The following is a 17,191-nucleotide window of genomic DNA, read 5'->3' on the forward strand; positions in this document are numbered from 1 at the left end:
AACATGCGCACATACACTTCAAAATTGACAATGCTGTGTGCGGTTTCAAAGATTTTATTTCGCTGCCACTATCAAGCTATCAAACACAGCGAAATAAAATCGTTGAAACCGCATGCGTCGTCAATTTTGAAATTGATTTATAGGACCCGCTCTCGAGGGGTCACAGCGACGACGCAACTCTCGTTTTGGAATGGCAAGGAACACGCGAGAGAAGAGGATATATAGATATAGAAGATCGCCATCTAGTGTTGGGTCCGGATGTTTGCACTTTGTTTTTTTTCGAAGAAGTCTTTCCAGTCACGAGGTGGGTGACTCCTCCTTTCTGTACTAGTGCGCATGGGCATCGACTCCATTGTTAGATTGTTTTTTTTCCGCCATCGGGTTCGGATGTGAATTGTTGCGCTCCGGTTCAGCACCGTTCTTCAGGCCCCCTTCGACATGCAATCCACTACCCTCAACGGTATTGTTTATTGATCACATTTCCCATTCTCCGCTTATCGTTTTCTCTCGAAAACCTCCGATTGGAAAATTCGTGGAAGGTCCTTGGGCCTACCCGCACCGGGATCGGTAGCAGCTGATGGAATGGACTCCATTCAAGTTATGTCAAGGGTGTTGCGCTAAGTTTCCGCACACCGACTTGCACAAAGTGTGCAACCTTTGCCTATCCCCGGAACACAGCAAACACAAGGAGATGATGGATGGAGTGCTGAAACTTTTCAAACACTCACCCCAGTCACAGATCTGGGTTGAATCCCTCATCATTCTTTAGCTCACGTTGCCACCCCAGTTCAGACACAGCTATATGCAAATCAGTCTTGACCCTGTGCCTCATGGGAACAACCCAGACCGAACTGCCAAGCTATGGACCGGAAAACAAGCATCCTGGGACTGGTTTCGGGCTAACAACCCTCGTCAGCCAGGCTAACTTGAATCCAGTGGCTAAGTGAGCAAGGGACCCACGTCTGGGCACACCCTGCCAACTTAGGACGAACAAAGCAAACACAAGTAGATGATGGACGGAGTCCTGAAACTTTTCAAACCAAACAGGAATGGCATGGTGACCACAAAAACGATGAATTTAGGCCCAGATCTCTGTACTTGGGTGAATATGACAGTGTTCTGCATTCTGTCCATCAACTGTTGTTTTTACATTTATCCCCGGAGCACAACAAGACAGACAGCGACATGTGTCGGTCGTTTTGGTCGAAGAAAACCCTCCATGACCGTTGGGCTTGACTTCACGAATAGTACCAACGAAGCAGCTCTGCACCGAACCTCCTTGGAGAAGAGTCCGAACACGAAGAATCACAAACGCAGGAAGCCGAAATGGAAGAGGAGCACGTCTCCGTATCCGAAGCTGACTCCGATGCCGAAGACCTCACACCAGGACAACGGCTCGTGAGTAAAGAGACTTCGTTCCCATACCATCTCCTTTATAAGAAAAAGGCTCGGGTCCCTCCTCTGCCTTCGGGCCAAGGTCGGCACCGAGAAAAGGTTTCGAGCACCCCGCTCTTCGGGCTCGGTGCCGAAACATTAACAGCCTTCCGGCTCAGGCTCTTCCCGTCCCCACGCCAGTGCCAACCCGAAACCTTCGGCGTCATAAACGATACACCTTCTGGTTTCCGTGCCACCTTTGCATAAACCTAAATCTTCGAAACCGAAAACTTCAGAGTCAAAATTTTCGATGCCAAAACCGGCATCTAGAGAAAGTACTGCAACTAAAGAGCCTCGGACCAAACATCCACCTTCGGATCCGAAACAAAAGGAAATCGTAATTAATCTCAAAACTGGACATATTCATGCCAAACTTTCTGGAAAGAGGAAAATGAGCTTACCAGAGGACTACCACATTCCTTTAAAGAAGAAAAATGTGGCCACTAACCCTCCTCCACCTTATATTTCACCTTCTTCACCCATTCATGAAGACTTACTCATTACACCTACACATTCCCCTACACCACCATCACCACAGGATATAGGGAATGGGGATATAGATGACTATGCACCACAGGATCCTGATCCATTTGATCATTATTGTCCCTCAACCAGGTAATATTCCCGATCTATATCCATCCAGGCCTTCGCCTCCAGATGATAGCATTGGTTACATTGAGCTCCTTAACCCCTTCGCCGCGGGGCTAATTCCCCCGAGGCGCGGGGGGAGGGGGGCCGCGCACGACACCTCAGTGCTGATGACGAGCCCAGGCTCGTCATGCAGCACGGTGCTAGTGTGCTGGTGACGAGCCTGGGCTCGTCATGAGCCCGCCCGCTCAATCGAACGCTCAGCACAGCGGGGGAATTATCCCCGCGTGTGAGCGTTCCACGGCTCATGACGAGCCCAGGCTCGTCACCAGCACACGAGCACCGTGCTGCATGACGAGCCTGGGCTCGTCATCAACACAGAAGAGGTTAATAGGGCCACAAAATATCATGGAGTAGAGCTTCATAAGGAGAGTTTAGAGGAGGATTTTTTGTTGGTGACATGGAGTTCATCCCAAAAGGCTACACAAACATTACCAATGTTAAAAGCGATGCTCAAACACACTGAAGATATCTTTTAAAGACCCTGTAAAAGCTAGGATCATCACTCCTAGGGTGGAGAAAAAATACAGAGCTGCACCTAATGACTCTGTGTATATATCAAAGGCCAATTACCCTTAGACTCTCTAGTCGTTTCCAATGCTCGTAAGAGAGCTAACTCTCAAACAAAAGGGCACGCCCCTCCTCCTGATAAGGAGTCCAAATTATTAGATGCTTCGGGAAAAAGGATAGCCTCACAAGCGGCTAATAATTGGCGTATTGCTATGATAAAGCTTATTATGATGAACTCTAAAAGCTCATTAAATTCCTACCGGATGAGCATAAGACTAAAGCCAGTGACCTTATTCGAAGGCAAATTAATAACTAATACCTCTATCAGGTGTGTGTTAGATCAGGCAGATACAGCAGCTTGGGCAGTAAACACTAGTGTACTACTTCGTAGACATGCTTGGCTAAGGATTTTAGGGTTCAAGCCTGAAGTACAAGCCTCTATTCTTAATCAACCTTTTGATAAGGAACATCTTTTTAGCACAGATTTCGATGTATCACTAGAAAAGATGAAAAAACATACCGAAGTTGCTAAATCCATGGAAGCCTTACAATCACCTTCTAAAAAGGGTTCCTTTTGTCGTTCATTCTATAGGGGAAGATACAAAAGTGTATCTACAGAGAATCACTCCTCCTCTTACAAGGGCAACAATCAATCGTCCTCTTCAAGAGGTTATTTTAGAGGATGATATAGAGGAAACAACAGCAAGGGAAGGGGCGGAGGTAATTCAACACTGGCCTCCCCTGCAAACAACAAGCAGTGACTTATTTTCCATACCCCCAATCATTCCACTCCTGTCAGGGATGTCTTTCACAAAATCTACCCATTTGGAATACGATTACATCAGACAAATGGGTTCTACAAATTATCCAATCTGGTTATTGCCTGGAGCTTACAGGCACTCCACCGAATATTCCTCCAAGGTCACACCTCATGTCACAAGTACATCTCACCCTTCTAAAGCAAGAGGTCTTTCTCTGTTGCAAAAGGGGGCAATAGAACCACTCCCTCTACTTCCTAATTCCAAAAAAGGACGGCTCTCTGACGCCTATATTGGACTTCAGAGAACTAAATCTATACATTTGGTTGGACCATTTTCATATGGTAACACTCCAACAAGTGCTTCCTCTCCTTCAGCAAGGCGACTTTCTATCCACTCTGGATTTAAAGGACGCTTACTTTCATATTCCAATAGACCCTGCGCACCGCAAATACCTCAGGTTTGTGGTAGCAGGCCAAAATTTTCAATATCAGTCCTTCCTTTCGGAGTGACAACCGCTCCCAGGGTTTTCGCAAAATGTTTGGCAGTAGTCGCAGCCCACCTGAGAAGACAACATGTTCACGTCTTTCCATACTTAGAAGACTGGCTCATAAAGGCCAGTTCCCACAACAACTGTCTACGCCACACACAAATCACTGTGCAACTGCTTCACCAACTAGGATTCACAGTAAATCAGACCAAATCCCATCTCCAACCATCCATGTCTCAAGACGATCTAGATCTACTAAAGACAAACAAAAAGCTCTAGCATTCCCAACTCCTGCCACAAACAGGAATATTCAAAACCTGATGTCTCGGTTTCAGCCTCAACACACCTTACCAGCTCGAGAATTCATGCAATTACTGGGAATGATGGTGCCTACCAACTCTGCAAAGAAACTGGAACAAAATCACCATCGACCAGATCTCCTCATCGCTCCTTCTAAACCCCCCAGCCCACTCCTCAAACCCCGACCAAGCCGCCACCAACCTCACCCTATGGTTATCCAACAGCGCCGACATCCTAGCACCACTGAAAAAACGACAAAGCAAACTTGGCAGCAAGAAGGCCTCATGGTTCAACGATGATCTTAAGAAATCCAAGAAACTCTGCCGCTCCCTTGAGAAGGCCTGGAAAAAAGACCCAACCACCAGCACCAAGGACGCCTTCAAAAACGCCACCCGCATACACCACCAACTGATCCGAAAGGCCAAGAAAACCGCCTTCAAGTACCGACTAGATAACAACGCCCACAACAGCAAGGAACTTTTCAACATCGTCAAGGAATTTACCAATCCCTCGGGCAACTCTAACGACATCACCCCCTCTCAAGCCCTCTGCGACTCCCTAGCTTCATTCTTCCACAACAAAATTGCAGACATCCACAAGAGCTTCGACAACCAACCCGGAGACCAACCCACCCAACCATCTGCTGGACCTTCACCCCCCTCGAACATCCTTAATGACTGGAACCCAATCTCCACTGAGGACACCATCCGCCTGATGAACTCCATCCACTCAGGATCCCCCACAGACCCATGCCCTCACCACATCTTCAACAAAGCAGACTCCATCATAGCACCGCACCTCCGAGACGTCATCAACTGCTCCTTCAACTCCGCCACCTTCCCGGAAAGCTGGAAACACGCTGAACTCAGCGCCCTTCTGAAAAAACCCACAGCGGACCCCACCGAACTCAAAAATTACCGCCCCATCTCGTTCCTTCCATTCCCGGCCAAAGTCATCGAGAAAGCTGTCAACAACCAGCTCGCCGCCTTCCTCAAAGCCAACAAATCCCTCGACTCCTCACAGTCCGGCTTCCAAGCAAAACACAGCACTGAGACCGCCCTCATCGCAGCAACAGACGACATTCGAACTCTACTGGACAATGGAGACACTGTCGCCCTCATCCTCCTCGACCTCTCCGCAGCCTTCGACACAGTCTGCCATAGCACCCTTCTACAGCGCCTCAGAAACATCGGAATCCAAGGAAAAGCACTACAATGGATCACCACGTTCCTCACCGGAAGAACCCAGATAGTCCGCCTTCCACCATTCAAGTCAGAGGCCACTGAAGTCATCTGCGGCGTACCACAAGGGTCTTCACTCAGCCCCACCCTCTTCAACGTATACATGAGCCCCCTCGCGGCCATCGCCCGCCAACACAACCTCAACATCATCTCCTACGCGGATGACACTCAACTGATCCTATCACTCACCAATGACCCTAGCACCGCCAAAACTAACCTACACGAAGGTATGAAAGAAGTAGCCGAATGGATGAAACACAGCCGTCTGAAACTGAACTTAGATAAAACAGAAGTCCTCATCTTAGGTACCTCCCCCTCCGCATGGGACGACTCTTGGTGGCCAGAAGCCCTTGGAAAAGCACCCATCCGGACAGACCACGCACGGAACCTGGGCGTCATCCTGGATTCCTCACTTTCAATGAACAGACAAGTCAACGCCGTCTCCTCATCCTGCTTCAACATTCTTCGCATGCTCAAAAAAACATTTCGTTGGATCCCCACCGAAACTAGGAAAACGGTCACCCACGCTCTGGTCACGAGCCGACTGGACTATGGAAACACCCTCTACGCCGGTACTACCGCTAAACTCCAGAAAAAACTCCAACGAATCCAAAACGCCTCAGCCAGGCTCATATTAGACATCCCGCGTAAAGAACATATCTCTGGTCACCTGAAAAACCTCCACTGGCTTCCCGTCAATAAGAGGATCACTTTCCGGCTCCTAACCCACGCACACAAAGCACTCTACGAAATCGGACCAGAATGCCTCAACACACGACTGTCCTTCTACACCCCCTCCCACCAGCTACGATCATCCAACCAAGCCCTTGCCACTGTACCTCGCATCAACAAAACCACCATGGGAGGTAGATCCTTCTCCTACCTGGCAGCTAAAACCTGGAACTCACTTCCCACTTACCTTCGCCTTACCCAGAACCACCTAGCATTCAGAAAGCAACTTAAAACGTGGATATTCGACAAGTAATTCCCCACCCCCCCTCAAGCGCCTTGAGACCCTCTGGGTATGTAGTGCGCTATACAAATTCTCTGACTTGACTTGACTTGACTTCAGATGCGTCCCCTACAGGAATGCCTAGCACATCAGTGGAACTAGGCTCAAGGTCAATTATCAAATTTAGTGTTGGTAGACGGCCGCACTCATCGCTCTCTGCAGTGGTGGAACACACAAAACCTTTTGAAAGTGCGGCCCTTCAGCGACCCGGTTCCACAGATAGTACTGACAGCAGACGCATCACTGACAGGCTGGGGAGCGCATCTCCAAACACACACAATTCAAGGCATGTGGAAAACAGCTTCATATAAATCATCTAGAACTGTTAGCGATTTTTATGGCTTTGAAAGCATTTCAAGCTCAGCTAGCAAGCAAGACTGTACTAATTCATACAGACAACATGACAGCCATGTACTACATTCAAAAACAGGGTGGACACATTCCCTTCAACTGTCCCACCAAGCCCAGGACGTCAGGAGATGGGCCATTCATCACAAAATATATCTCCTAGCAGAACACCTCCCAGGAGTAGACAATTAGACGGCAGATCGCTAAGTCATCAGACACAGCAAACCCACAAATGGGAACTACACCCTCAAGTTCTCCTCCCATTCTTTCAAATGTGGGGCCTCCCAGACATAGACCCGTTCGCCACACACTAAGCGCAAAATGCCCAATCTTCGCGTCCAGGTATCCACATCCATTGTCCAAAGGCAATGCACTATGGATGAACTGGTCAGGAATATTTGCTTATGCTTTTCCGCCTCTCCCATTCATTCCATTAATGGTTTGTAAACTCAAACAAGCGTCCCTGACACTAATCCTAGTTGCTCCCACATGGACATGTCAACCATGGTTCACAACCCTATTGGAACTCTCGGTAGTTCCTCATCAAAAACGGCGTCTTATTCCCAATCTCCTCACACAGAACAATGGAGACATAACACACCCAGACCCCAGTCAACTCAATCTGGTGATCTGGCACCTGAAGTCCTAGAGTTTGGCTATCTCCCTCTACCGCCAGACTGTATGAATATTATCAAAGAAGCTAGACATCCTACCACAAGAGCCTTCTATGCAGCAAAATGGAAGCGGTTTTTGATTTACTGTAATAACAACCACATCAACCCACTTGACGCTTGTGTCCAAAACATTATATTCTATTTGTTATATCTACAACGTTCCAATTAAGCATACATGTCCATACGTATAAATCTAGCTGCTATAGCTGCATACCTCCAAAATAGACAGCATCTTTCTCTTTTTAGAGTATCAGTCATTAAATCGTTTATGGAGGGACTCAAAAGAGTTATTCCCCCGAGACGTCCACTTGCTCCAGTGTGGAATCTCAACATTGTTCTCAACAGACTAATGGGTCCACCCTTTGAACCATTGCACAGATGTGAACTGCAATTTCTCACATGAAAAGTTGCTTTCCTAGTTGCTATCACATCACTCAGAAGAGTGGGTGAACTTCAGGCATTAACTATAGAAGAACCTTTTTTACAAATGCATCAAAACAAAGTAGTTCTTCGGACCAACCCTAAATTCCTTCCTAAAGTCATTTCTGCTTTTCATATCAATCAATCTGTTGAGTTGCCTGTGTTCTTCCCTCAACCAGATTCAGTGGCAGAACGTGCACTACAACTATTAGATGTGAAAGGAGCATTGCTTTATTACATTGAAATGATAAAACCTTTCAGTAACACAAATCAGTTTATTGTTGCTTTTGATCCACCACACAAAGGCAATCCTATATCAAAAATAGATATTGCAAGGTGGATAGTCAAGTGCATTCAAATATGCTATGCAAAGGCTAAACGAATATTAACAGCTCTCCCTAAAGCACACTCTACACGCAAACTTGGGGCTTCTATGGCATTCCTAGGAAATATACCCATAGATGATATATGCGAAGCTGCAACATGGTCTACACCTCACACATTCACAAAACACTATTCCATGGATGTGTTAGCAGCACAGCAAGCTAGAGTAGGCCAGGCAGTTTTATGTACACTATTTCAAAACACTGCAACAGCTACAGCTTGCCACCCCTTTGCGAGATAACTATGCAAAGCATTTAATGTACAGCTAATATGCCTCGATTACTTACCCAGAATGCATCTGTTCTTGGCATATAGAGCTGTAGAGTCATAAGCGTCCACCTGCCGCCCCGGGGACCTATACCTGTTGCAGTAACATCTTACTTAGATACATGCATTCATGGACATCTCCTTTTACTACTCTTACTAACTCCATTATCACTCTGTGCGGGAAAACAATCTAACAGTGGAGTCGATGCCCATGCGCACTGTTACCGAAAGGAGGAGTCAGCTACCTCGTGACTGGAAAGACTTCTTCGAAGAAAAACAAAGTGCAAACATCCGGACCCAAGACTAGATGGCGAGTTATGCAAAGCATATGACTCTACAGCTTTTGTATGCCAAGAGCAGATGTATCTTGGGTAAGGGGCAATATATACATATTTCTTCTCTTTTCTCAGCATGCAGAGGGAAATGTGTGGTTTGAGCAGTAGGCATTTGGGCAGAAGGTCTGCCGTCTCCTGCCCTCTCATTAACATTAGCATAGTCTGAGCTTGTGTTTTTATTAGATAAAGCAAGCTTTAGTAAAATTCCTTAATCAACAAAAGTTTACTTCTGAACTGTAATTTGAATGTATTTATTGTTTTACAGGAATGTCCAGCAGCGTCCTCATTCGGGCCAGTGTCACCTTGGGGTGCAATGTTCTCCTCTTTCTTTATTTGATGTTCTGAGCTGTCAGTCGTTATATTTTCTAAATGTGGAATAAAAACGTGACTCTGTCTACCCTGTGTGTATTTGTGCAATAATAAACGTACCTTTTAAAGCCATTTGGCTATGAAAACTATGCCGTGCCTTTGTCATTTTGTTTCACTGAAAAAGGGGAGTGAGGATAATAATGAATAGTCGCTTCAGAAAAGTGGGCGGGCCCATAGTGTGTGGGACAGCGTGCCTGCAAGGTGTGGGGCAAAGTACCCGGCAGGCCCTCTGCATTTCAATGGTAAGTTGAAGACCACCTGCAACATGAGTCGAAGACCACCTGCAACATGAGTCGAAGATCACCTGCAACATGAGAGAGCCTTAGCTAATCAAGCATCCAGTGGTGGGCAATGCAGCTGAATTATGTCCAAGAAGAGTTCCAAGATCCCATGAAATCCAAAGAGACAGAGAGGGATCAGGAGAGATGTGTCTACCCAATACCACCTGGCAGAGAACCTTGTTAAAGTGTTAAAGTCTCTGGTAAGAAATGTATGAGGCAGTGTATAGGAGTTACTTTCCAAGAGTGTGTTTCTCAATACAGGTGTAAGAACATTGGTACATCTCTTGTAGCTTGACACATCACCTTAAGCATAGATGCCTTTGCAGGAGGAGCTGACCAATTAATTGAAATCCATTTGCTCACCATTTCCAAGCTCTTGTGTGCCGTGAAGATTAACAACCTTGTTGGCTCATTGATATAGAATTGGTGTAGTGCTTTGCAGATCTAACATCACACCATTCCAGCAAGGATAAGCTACTTGGAATGTATGTGTATCAAGGTTACAATGGGCTAGTGACCGTACATTTCAAGTTTGGCGGAATGGTTCAGCTCTCGCAGCAGGAAGTGTCACACATCTGCCTTAAGTCCTGCACTATATGAATTAGGCTGTAAGGTTGCTGGGTTTAAAATGTTACACCTAGCAATGGTTACATTTCCTGCACCTACAAGAATTCTCTCGTACTTAGTCAGCCGACTTGGTATGAGATACTGAGTCTTAGTCCGGGTTAGCAAAATTACAACTGCATGTGGAACATACACAGTTACAGGATGTCCCATAATGATGGATTCATCCTGTTCAAGACTCATGCAAGTTGCAGCTACTGCTTTCAGACATCCGGGAAATGCAGCTGCCACTGGGTCTAATGTGGACGAAAAATATGCCACTGGGAGTCGCACTAGTTCATGAATCTGAGTCAAAACTGAAAGTGCACAATTATCTTGTGTGTCACAGAAAAGTGCAAAATCTTTAGTATAGTCAGGCATTCCTATGCTGGGGCTGTACACAGGCAGTCTCATAAATTCACAAAGGTAGTCATGCTTTCATCATCCCACTCTACTGGATCTTTGGCTCTTTTCTTTGTCATTTGTATCAGAGGTTTTGCAAGGACTGCGAATCCCACAATCCATTACCTGCAATATCCTACAACTCCAAGAAACATTCTGATCTTTTTTTGTGTTTTTGGCAAATCCATGCTTTAAATTATCCTAATTCTTTCTGTGGTAACCTTCCTGACACCTCTCTCTATCTGATGTCCCAGATATTTCACTGGGGTAGCACAAAATTGCAATTTCTCTGGGGACACTTTATGTCCTCCTTCACCCAGATGATTCAGTAATGCTATGGTATCGACCACACAGTCTTTTCGTGATTTGGAGGCCACCAAAAGGTCGTCTATATACTGAACCAAGACTGACTGTCCAGGTACTACTACCGACTCAAGGCACTTTTTCAAAATCTGGTTAAAAATTGAGGGGCTTTCTGTGTACCCCTGAGGGACACGATTGCAGACATAGACATGACTGTTAAATTCAAATTAAAAAATAAATTTGCTATCTGGGTGCAATGGGATCGAGAAAAATGCGTGGCATTGGTTAATGACAGTAAACCATCCAGCTTCCCACGGTATCTGATACAGAATCACTGCAGGATTTGGCACAACTGGACAGCAAGGGACAAAAATCTTATGAACCTTTCTAAGGTCTTGTACAACCCTGTACTTACCATTTGGTTTCTTTATACCAATTATGGGGGAGTTACATGGACTGCTCATTACTTCTTGCAAAATGCCTGCTTCCACCAAACGCTTTATTTCTATTGCAACACCTGCCTTTATTTCTGCACTCATTTTGTACTGTCGAGTGTTTGGGTAGACTGCGTCTTCTTTTATGGTCACTTTTATTGGATCAACATTTGCCATTAATCCTACATCTTTTCCAGTAAAGTCCCATACCTCTGGTTTTATCGTCTGTTGTAGTTCTTCTGGTAAGTCTTTTATTGTCATTCTTGCAATTTCGGTCTCTGGCCTTGCTAACATTAACTTATAAACTCCGTCTTTGTCTGGGGTTTGAATTTCAACGCCATTTGGAGTGCAAAAGATGGTGCAATTCATTTTGCACAACAAATCTCGTCCTAGCAAATTTACAGGACTTGAGTCACTAACTACAAATCTATGCATTTCTTTAAAATTCCCTATGTTTACTTCCATTGGTTCTGTAACTGGGGTACTAATTTGTTTATTAGAAACGACCACTATTTGGATCGCTTCTCCCGAGAGGGGTAGGTTTGGAACGTCTGCTGTTCTCACAGTAGTTCGGGTAGCACCAGTGTCCAACAGAAAGGTGACGTCATTTCCTTCAACATTTCCTTCAATGTATGGCCCTGACTGGTCTACCGGCAAGAAGGCGCCAAGCACGCACTCCACGTCCTCCCCTCTCAGGCACCGTCAGTAAGGTTCTTCACAAAAGAATGTGTCATTCAAAAGAAATTGCCTTCCATCCCAATTCGAAGTCTCTACATTCTGTTGTGCTTTGCTCCTATAATTTGGCATAGGCGCCAGGGGTATCTGGTTCTGTATTACCTGCTGCTGGGTCTTCCGTGGCACCTCAGGCTTTTTCTGTGGATTTAAATCATTATTTTGCACATTACCACTCTGCACAGCCTTACACTCGTCCAGTACCCCAACTTGCCACATCCGTGACAGGGGAACTTCTTTTTCGCATCTTCTCTATTGAATTTTCCCCTGGGCCTTCTCCCACTTCCATCACCCTTATTCTGATTACTGGCCATTTGATTTAACTGTTGTTCTTGTTGCTCTGCTAATTTCACATGTGCCCACATGACTCTCTCTTTTAACTCTTTCCGCTTATTTTCTAGCTCATCTTCACAATATTTTGCATATTTAAGGACCTCGTCTATGGGCTTAGCTTGCCAACAAATTTTATTGTCTTTAATCCATTGTGAAGTTTCTGGTCTCAATCCTAGCACAAATCGATAGATAAAATGTGTCATATCTTTCATGTCAATGTTGTCTAGTCCGCTGTATTGTTTAAATGTCTGTAATAGACGTTCATAATATGAATGCACTGTTTCGTCTTTATTCTGACTGGTTCTATCTATTTTCATCCAGTCTGCCTCCTTTCAGGCACCTTTCCTTTTAGGTAAAGTATTACCTGATTTTATTTTTTCATTACATCTGTAGAAGGTGCCCCTGTCTTCGGGTCTCTTGGGTACTCATCACTAGGCCAATCAACAGCAATTTTGCATTCTGTCCACAAATCTACGGGGACTACAATGTCAAATAAGCCATCTTAGTCTTTCAAAAGACACTTTTAAAAATCTCTCGACCTGTCTGAACCACTCTACAGGTTTTTCTCTGAGTTCTGGGAAATCATTTGTAAATGACAAAATATCCTGTCAGAACCATGGAACATGCACATAACCTCCACCTGGTACCTCTCACATGGGACATAATTTTTCTACCTTTTCTGCTTCTTTTAAAACATATTCTGAAGTCATTTGTCTTGATCGAATTTCTTCCTTTTTCTTTGCCCATCTTGCTTTCCATTGCTCTAGTTCTCCCCATTTTTGCATTAATGTCATCAGCTCTCTTATCTGCACCTTCTTCCCTGACACATTCATGTTTTCTAAGTCTTTGTCAGAGAATTCTACTTGATAGGGTTTCTGCAATACTTTAGATTTCCCGATGTCAATTCTCATGCTAGCTGCAGTGTCCATTAATTTCTCATGAAACACCTTTGTATTTCTAGTAATGCTTTTACAAATAAACAGTAATTCATCTTCACTAAGGGTATTTAATCTCTCCATTCCCACATTCCCAGCCATCATTTCTTCTATTTCAATCCTCAATTTGTATATGTCTAGTGGCTTAGACTGTGTCTTTGGTCTCTCTATTTCTCGTGTCCATCTGTCTATTTCTTCAGGAGTTACTACAGTGGCACTTCTCGTACCTGATGAAGTCTCTATCTGTACTTCCCTTGAGGTTGTAGGTGTGGTTTTCCTCATTGAACCACCTTCAGTTTCCCTTATTGGTAAATCCATTAAGGATATCACTGATTCGCATTCGCTTGCCTGATCGTCTATTATCAGCGGTTCTTTTCTTGGTTGTACTACTGATGCAGTTATAACTGGAGCTTTTGGACTAGCTTGCTTATCTCCGTACAAGGGAACAACTGGGCCAATTGTTACTGGAATTGTCAACGCCTCAGGACTTGTATTTAATTGGGAAACTTTCTGAATTAATTCACTTCTCTGTTTATTTAAAGCTTCTCTTTCTCTTTCTTGTAATACCCTTTCGATGGAGGTCTCATGCATCACTTGTGGAATTAAAGGTGGCTTTAAAAACGGGGCAGTCGGATTTGCTGTACTTGACTCCTCATTATAAGGTGGTTTAAAAAACGGGTTATTCGGATTTACTGTTCTTGGTTCCTCATTATAAGGTGGTGGATTTTTCATTAATAAATCCTCCAGGTAATCATCGTCTGAATCACCACTAGTCATTAAATGTTTGGTTTTCTCAGTCCTTTTAGTGGTAGTGGTAGTGGAAGCTACCCGGATGCAGACCGTCACCACCGCACGACCCGTGCCTCCACTGAATTAAGCTTGTTCTCCAGTACGCACCCGTCCTCGTACAGCACTCGTGAATTTTCACGACCACCCCCACCCGGAGCGAGGATCGCCTCCTTCGGCGTTTCTTGACCCCTACTCTCACTCCTGTAGCCCTGATGAGTCACCACCCGTACACGGTGTGACGAAACGCGTGTCGACTTTTGTGCTCTTGTTTGCACTGATTTTCAATGCCGATAAATTAAAACCTTTCTTTAAAAAAACTTTCTGTAAAAGTATATTACTTCGCTCAAAGAACCTCTCTAATTCTGGTTCTCACCTGAGAACTACGTACCACTTTCGTGTGCACAGGACTTTTGTTACACTGATTCGGTACTATGACCAGGACGAAAGCCAGACCGTGATGGATATAATAACGTATGTTTTGTCACATGTACAGAGAGTTGGGAGTTAATGTGTTTTTCCAATATTTTGGAGAAAATGGAGAGGAGAGATATAGGCCTGTATTTTGACCAACAAAGGGGATCTAAGCCAGTCTTTTTCAACAAAGGAAGCACAAGAGCATGCTTCCAATTACGAGGCAGCTGGCCCAGTTTAAGAAAAGAATTAAGAAGCTTGGTAATCACCTCGAGGGACGGCTCGTCCAGGCATCTAAGCTTAGAAGAGGGGAAGGGATCAAGTGGAGAGCCAGACTTAATGTTACAATGTTATCCAGTAACTAATAAATGCTCAATCACTCTCTAAAAACAAGCATTACATCTACGACCTACTCACTGACACTCACCCTGACTTACTCTTCATAAATGAATTATGGTTGGGATACTTGACTCCTGTGTTGCATGAAGCCATTCCTCTAGGTTATCAAACTAGCACACAAAATCATACAGGCAAAAGAGGAGGTGGACTCACTAAAGTGGGCGACGTCTCCATACAAGGTTGTGAGGCCCTCTGCTCCAGATGCAACCCTACACCAACTTCCCCCTGTAACTTCCTTCTCCTTTACAGACCTCTACCTAGAAATGCAACATTCCCAGACACATTTCTAGATGCAATTTCAAACTTGATAACACTACACTCCAACCTATGCATTCTTGGTGACCTAAACATTTGGTTTGACAAACCCAATATGCCCCATTCAAAAACCATCTTCACTGATCTAGACACACTGGACCTACATCAGATCGCCCACAAACCCACACACATCGCAGGGCACATCGTAGATGTCATTTTTTAAAATCCAGAACAAGTTACCTTTCAAACGATGACTCCAGTCACATGGTCAGACCACCGTTTGCTAGCTTTCAAACAGAAAACACCACACAGCAACACACCTAAAACCACTTACATGGATCCACCTATCGAACATGGAAAAAACTCAATTTTGAACACTTACAAACAGGACTAACATCCAGCACAGATCTAAACACAATAAATTCAGTTTGAAAACGATATGAGTTGCTACAGGAAGCTTTTGATATCCCAATAACATTCAGACCGACAAAACAGGGCAAAAGAAAACAAACACCTTGGAGAAATACAGAACTAAAAGAGATAAAACAGCACATTAGAAAGCTTTAACACACCTGGCTAAAACAAACAGCAAACAAGACAACCTTCACCTACAGAAACTTAACAGACTATACAAGTTAGCAATTAAAAAAGCAAGAAAAGGGACTATTCAGACAGAATTCAAAATGCTAAATGTGAAAATAAAGAATTTTATAAAAATTCTCACTGAATTTTGCACACCTAAATGCATAGAAAAAGCTCATCCCATTACTCAAGAATTCATGAGCAAACTGTCAAATCCTTACACAACCAAAGCAGACACAGTGGACTCTTATTTAAAACAAAGGAAAACCACCACCAGCAACCCTTTAAAAAAAAAACCTCCATGAGTAGGCTTACTCAGCCTCGGCATTCCTACAAACAAATATCAAAGTGAATGTTTGCCTGTTGGCAGCCCTTCTGACCCTTGTCACCATAAACCTTCAATAACATTCTTCTAACTACCTCTGCTGACGTCCCAGTAAGAATCATCAACAATAATTTCTTAACTTGAGGAATCTTTCCAGAAGACCTAAAAAAGGCATATATGTGCCCATTATTAAAGAAAACGAATCTGGACCTGCTTGACCCTGAAAACTACAGACCAATTACAAATGGACCTTCCCTGGGTAAACTGATAGAAAGAGCAGTATTCACCCAGATGCCACAATTAATTGAAGATAACTCCATACTTTCTGATTTCCAAACAGGATTCCATCCAGGAAGAGGCACAGAATCTGCCTTCATCGCCATCTGACCTCCAGAACACCGTAGATTGGAATGGTGTTGCTGCTCTACTTCTCTTGGCCCTTTCAGATGCCTTTGACAGAGTTGACCATGACACTTTAATACATAATACAAAGACCCTACGAAACCGGCATAAAAGGAACTGCTCACGACTGGATCACATCCTACCTTCAAAACGGAATATCTGACAGAGCTCTGGAGTGGCTCAAATCCTACCTGAGTGATAGATCCTTCCAGGTGTACGAGGGCAATGTCACCTCCTCCAGCAAGCCTCTGGGGTGCGGAGTCCCGCAGGGATCATCCCTAAGCCCGACGTTATTTAACGTCTACATGAGGCCACTGGGTGAGATCGTCCGCCCGTTTGGTATTAAGATCGTTACCTACGCGGACGATACCCAGCTGGTGGTCTCCTTGGCACAGGCAGGCGGTCCCTCGGCGAATGTAGATCTCGCAGGTTGCCTGGAGACGGTCAAAAGCTGGATGACCAAGTCTTGTCTCAAACTTAATGGAGACAAGACAGACTTCATGCTCCTGGGTCACACTTTACCATCTACCATAGACACTCTCTGGCCCCCCAGCTTAGGTCCGGCTCCAGCTCCCAAAGACGCCATTAAGAGCCTTGGTGTCTGGCTCGACAGGTCCCTGTCCTTTGACCAACAGGCAACAAAACTTTCTGCCACTTGCTTCGGCATCCTGAGAGTCATCAGGAAGATCTTGCCTCTACTCCCCTTTGAAGCAAGAAAAACCGTAGTCCTGGGCCTGATCCAATCGCGGCTGGACTATGGAAACGCATTGTATCTCGGAGCTCCTGACTTCACTTTACGCAAACTACAATTAATA

At 44.7% G+C, this 17,191-nt stretch overlaps 1 protein-coding gene across 1 annotated transcript in view; it reads left to right on the forward strand.

Annotated features, from left to right (window-relative positions):
• The window catches only part of LOC147733335 (uncharacterized), a 496,040-nt gene extending 486,874 nt beyond the window's left edge, over positions 1 to 9,166 (forward strand). Inside the window, exon 27 of the mRNA XM_086956338.1 lies at positions 9,097 to 9,166. Within this exon, the coding sequence (XP_086812464.1) occupies positions 9,097 to 9,166 (70 nt within the window). The remainder of the gene's footprint in view (positions 1 to 9,096) is intronic.
• The last annotated feature ends 8,025 nt before the right edge of the window (positions 9,167 to 17,191 follow it).

Source organism: Lissotriton vulgaris, chromosome 2_1, assembly GCF_964263255.1.
Source record: "Lissotriton vulgaris chromosome 2_1, aLisVul1.2, whole genome shotgun sequence".
NCBI classification, from domain to species: Eukaryota; Metazoa; Chordata; class Amphibia; order Caudata; family Salamandridae; genus Lissotriton; species Lissotriton vulgaris.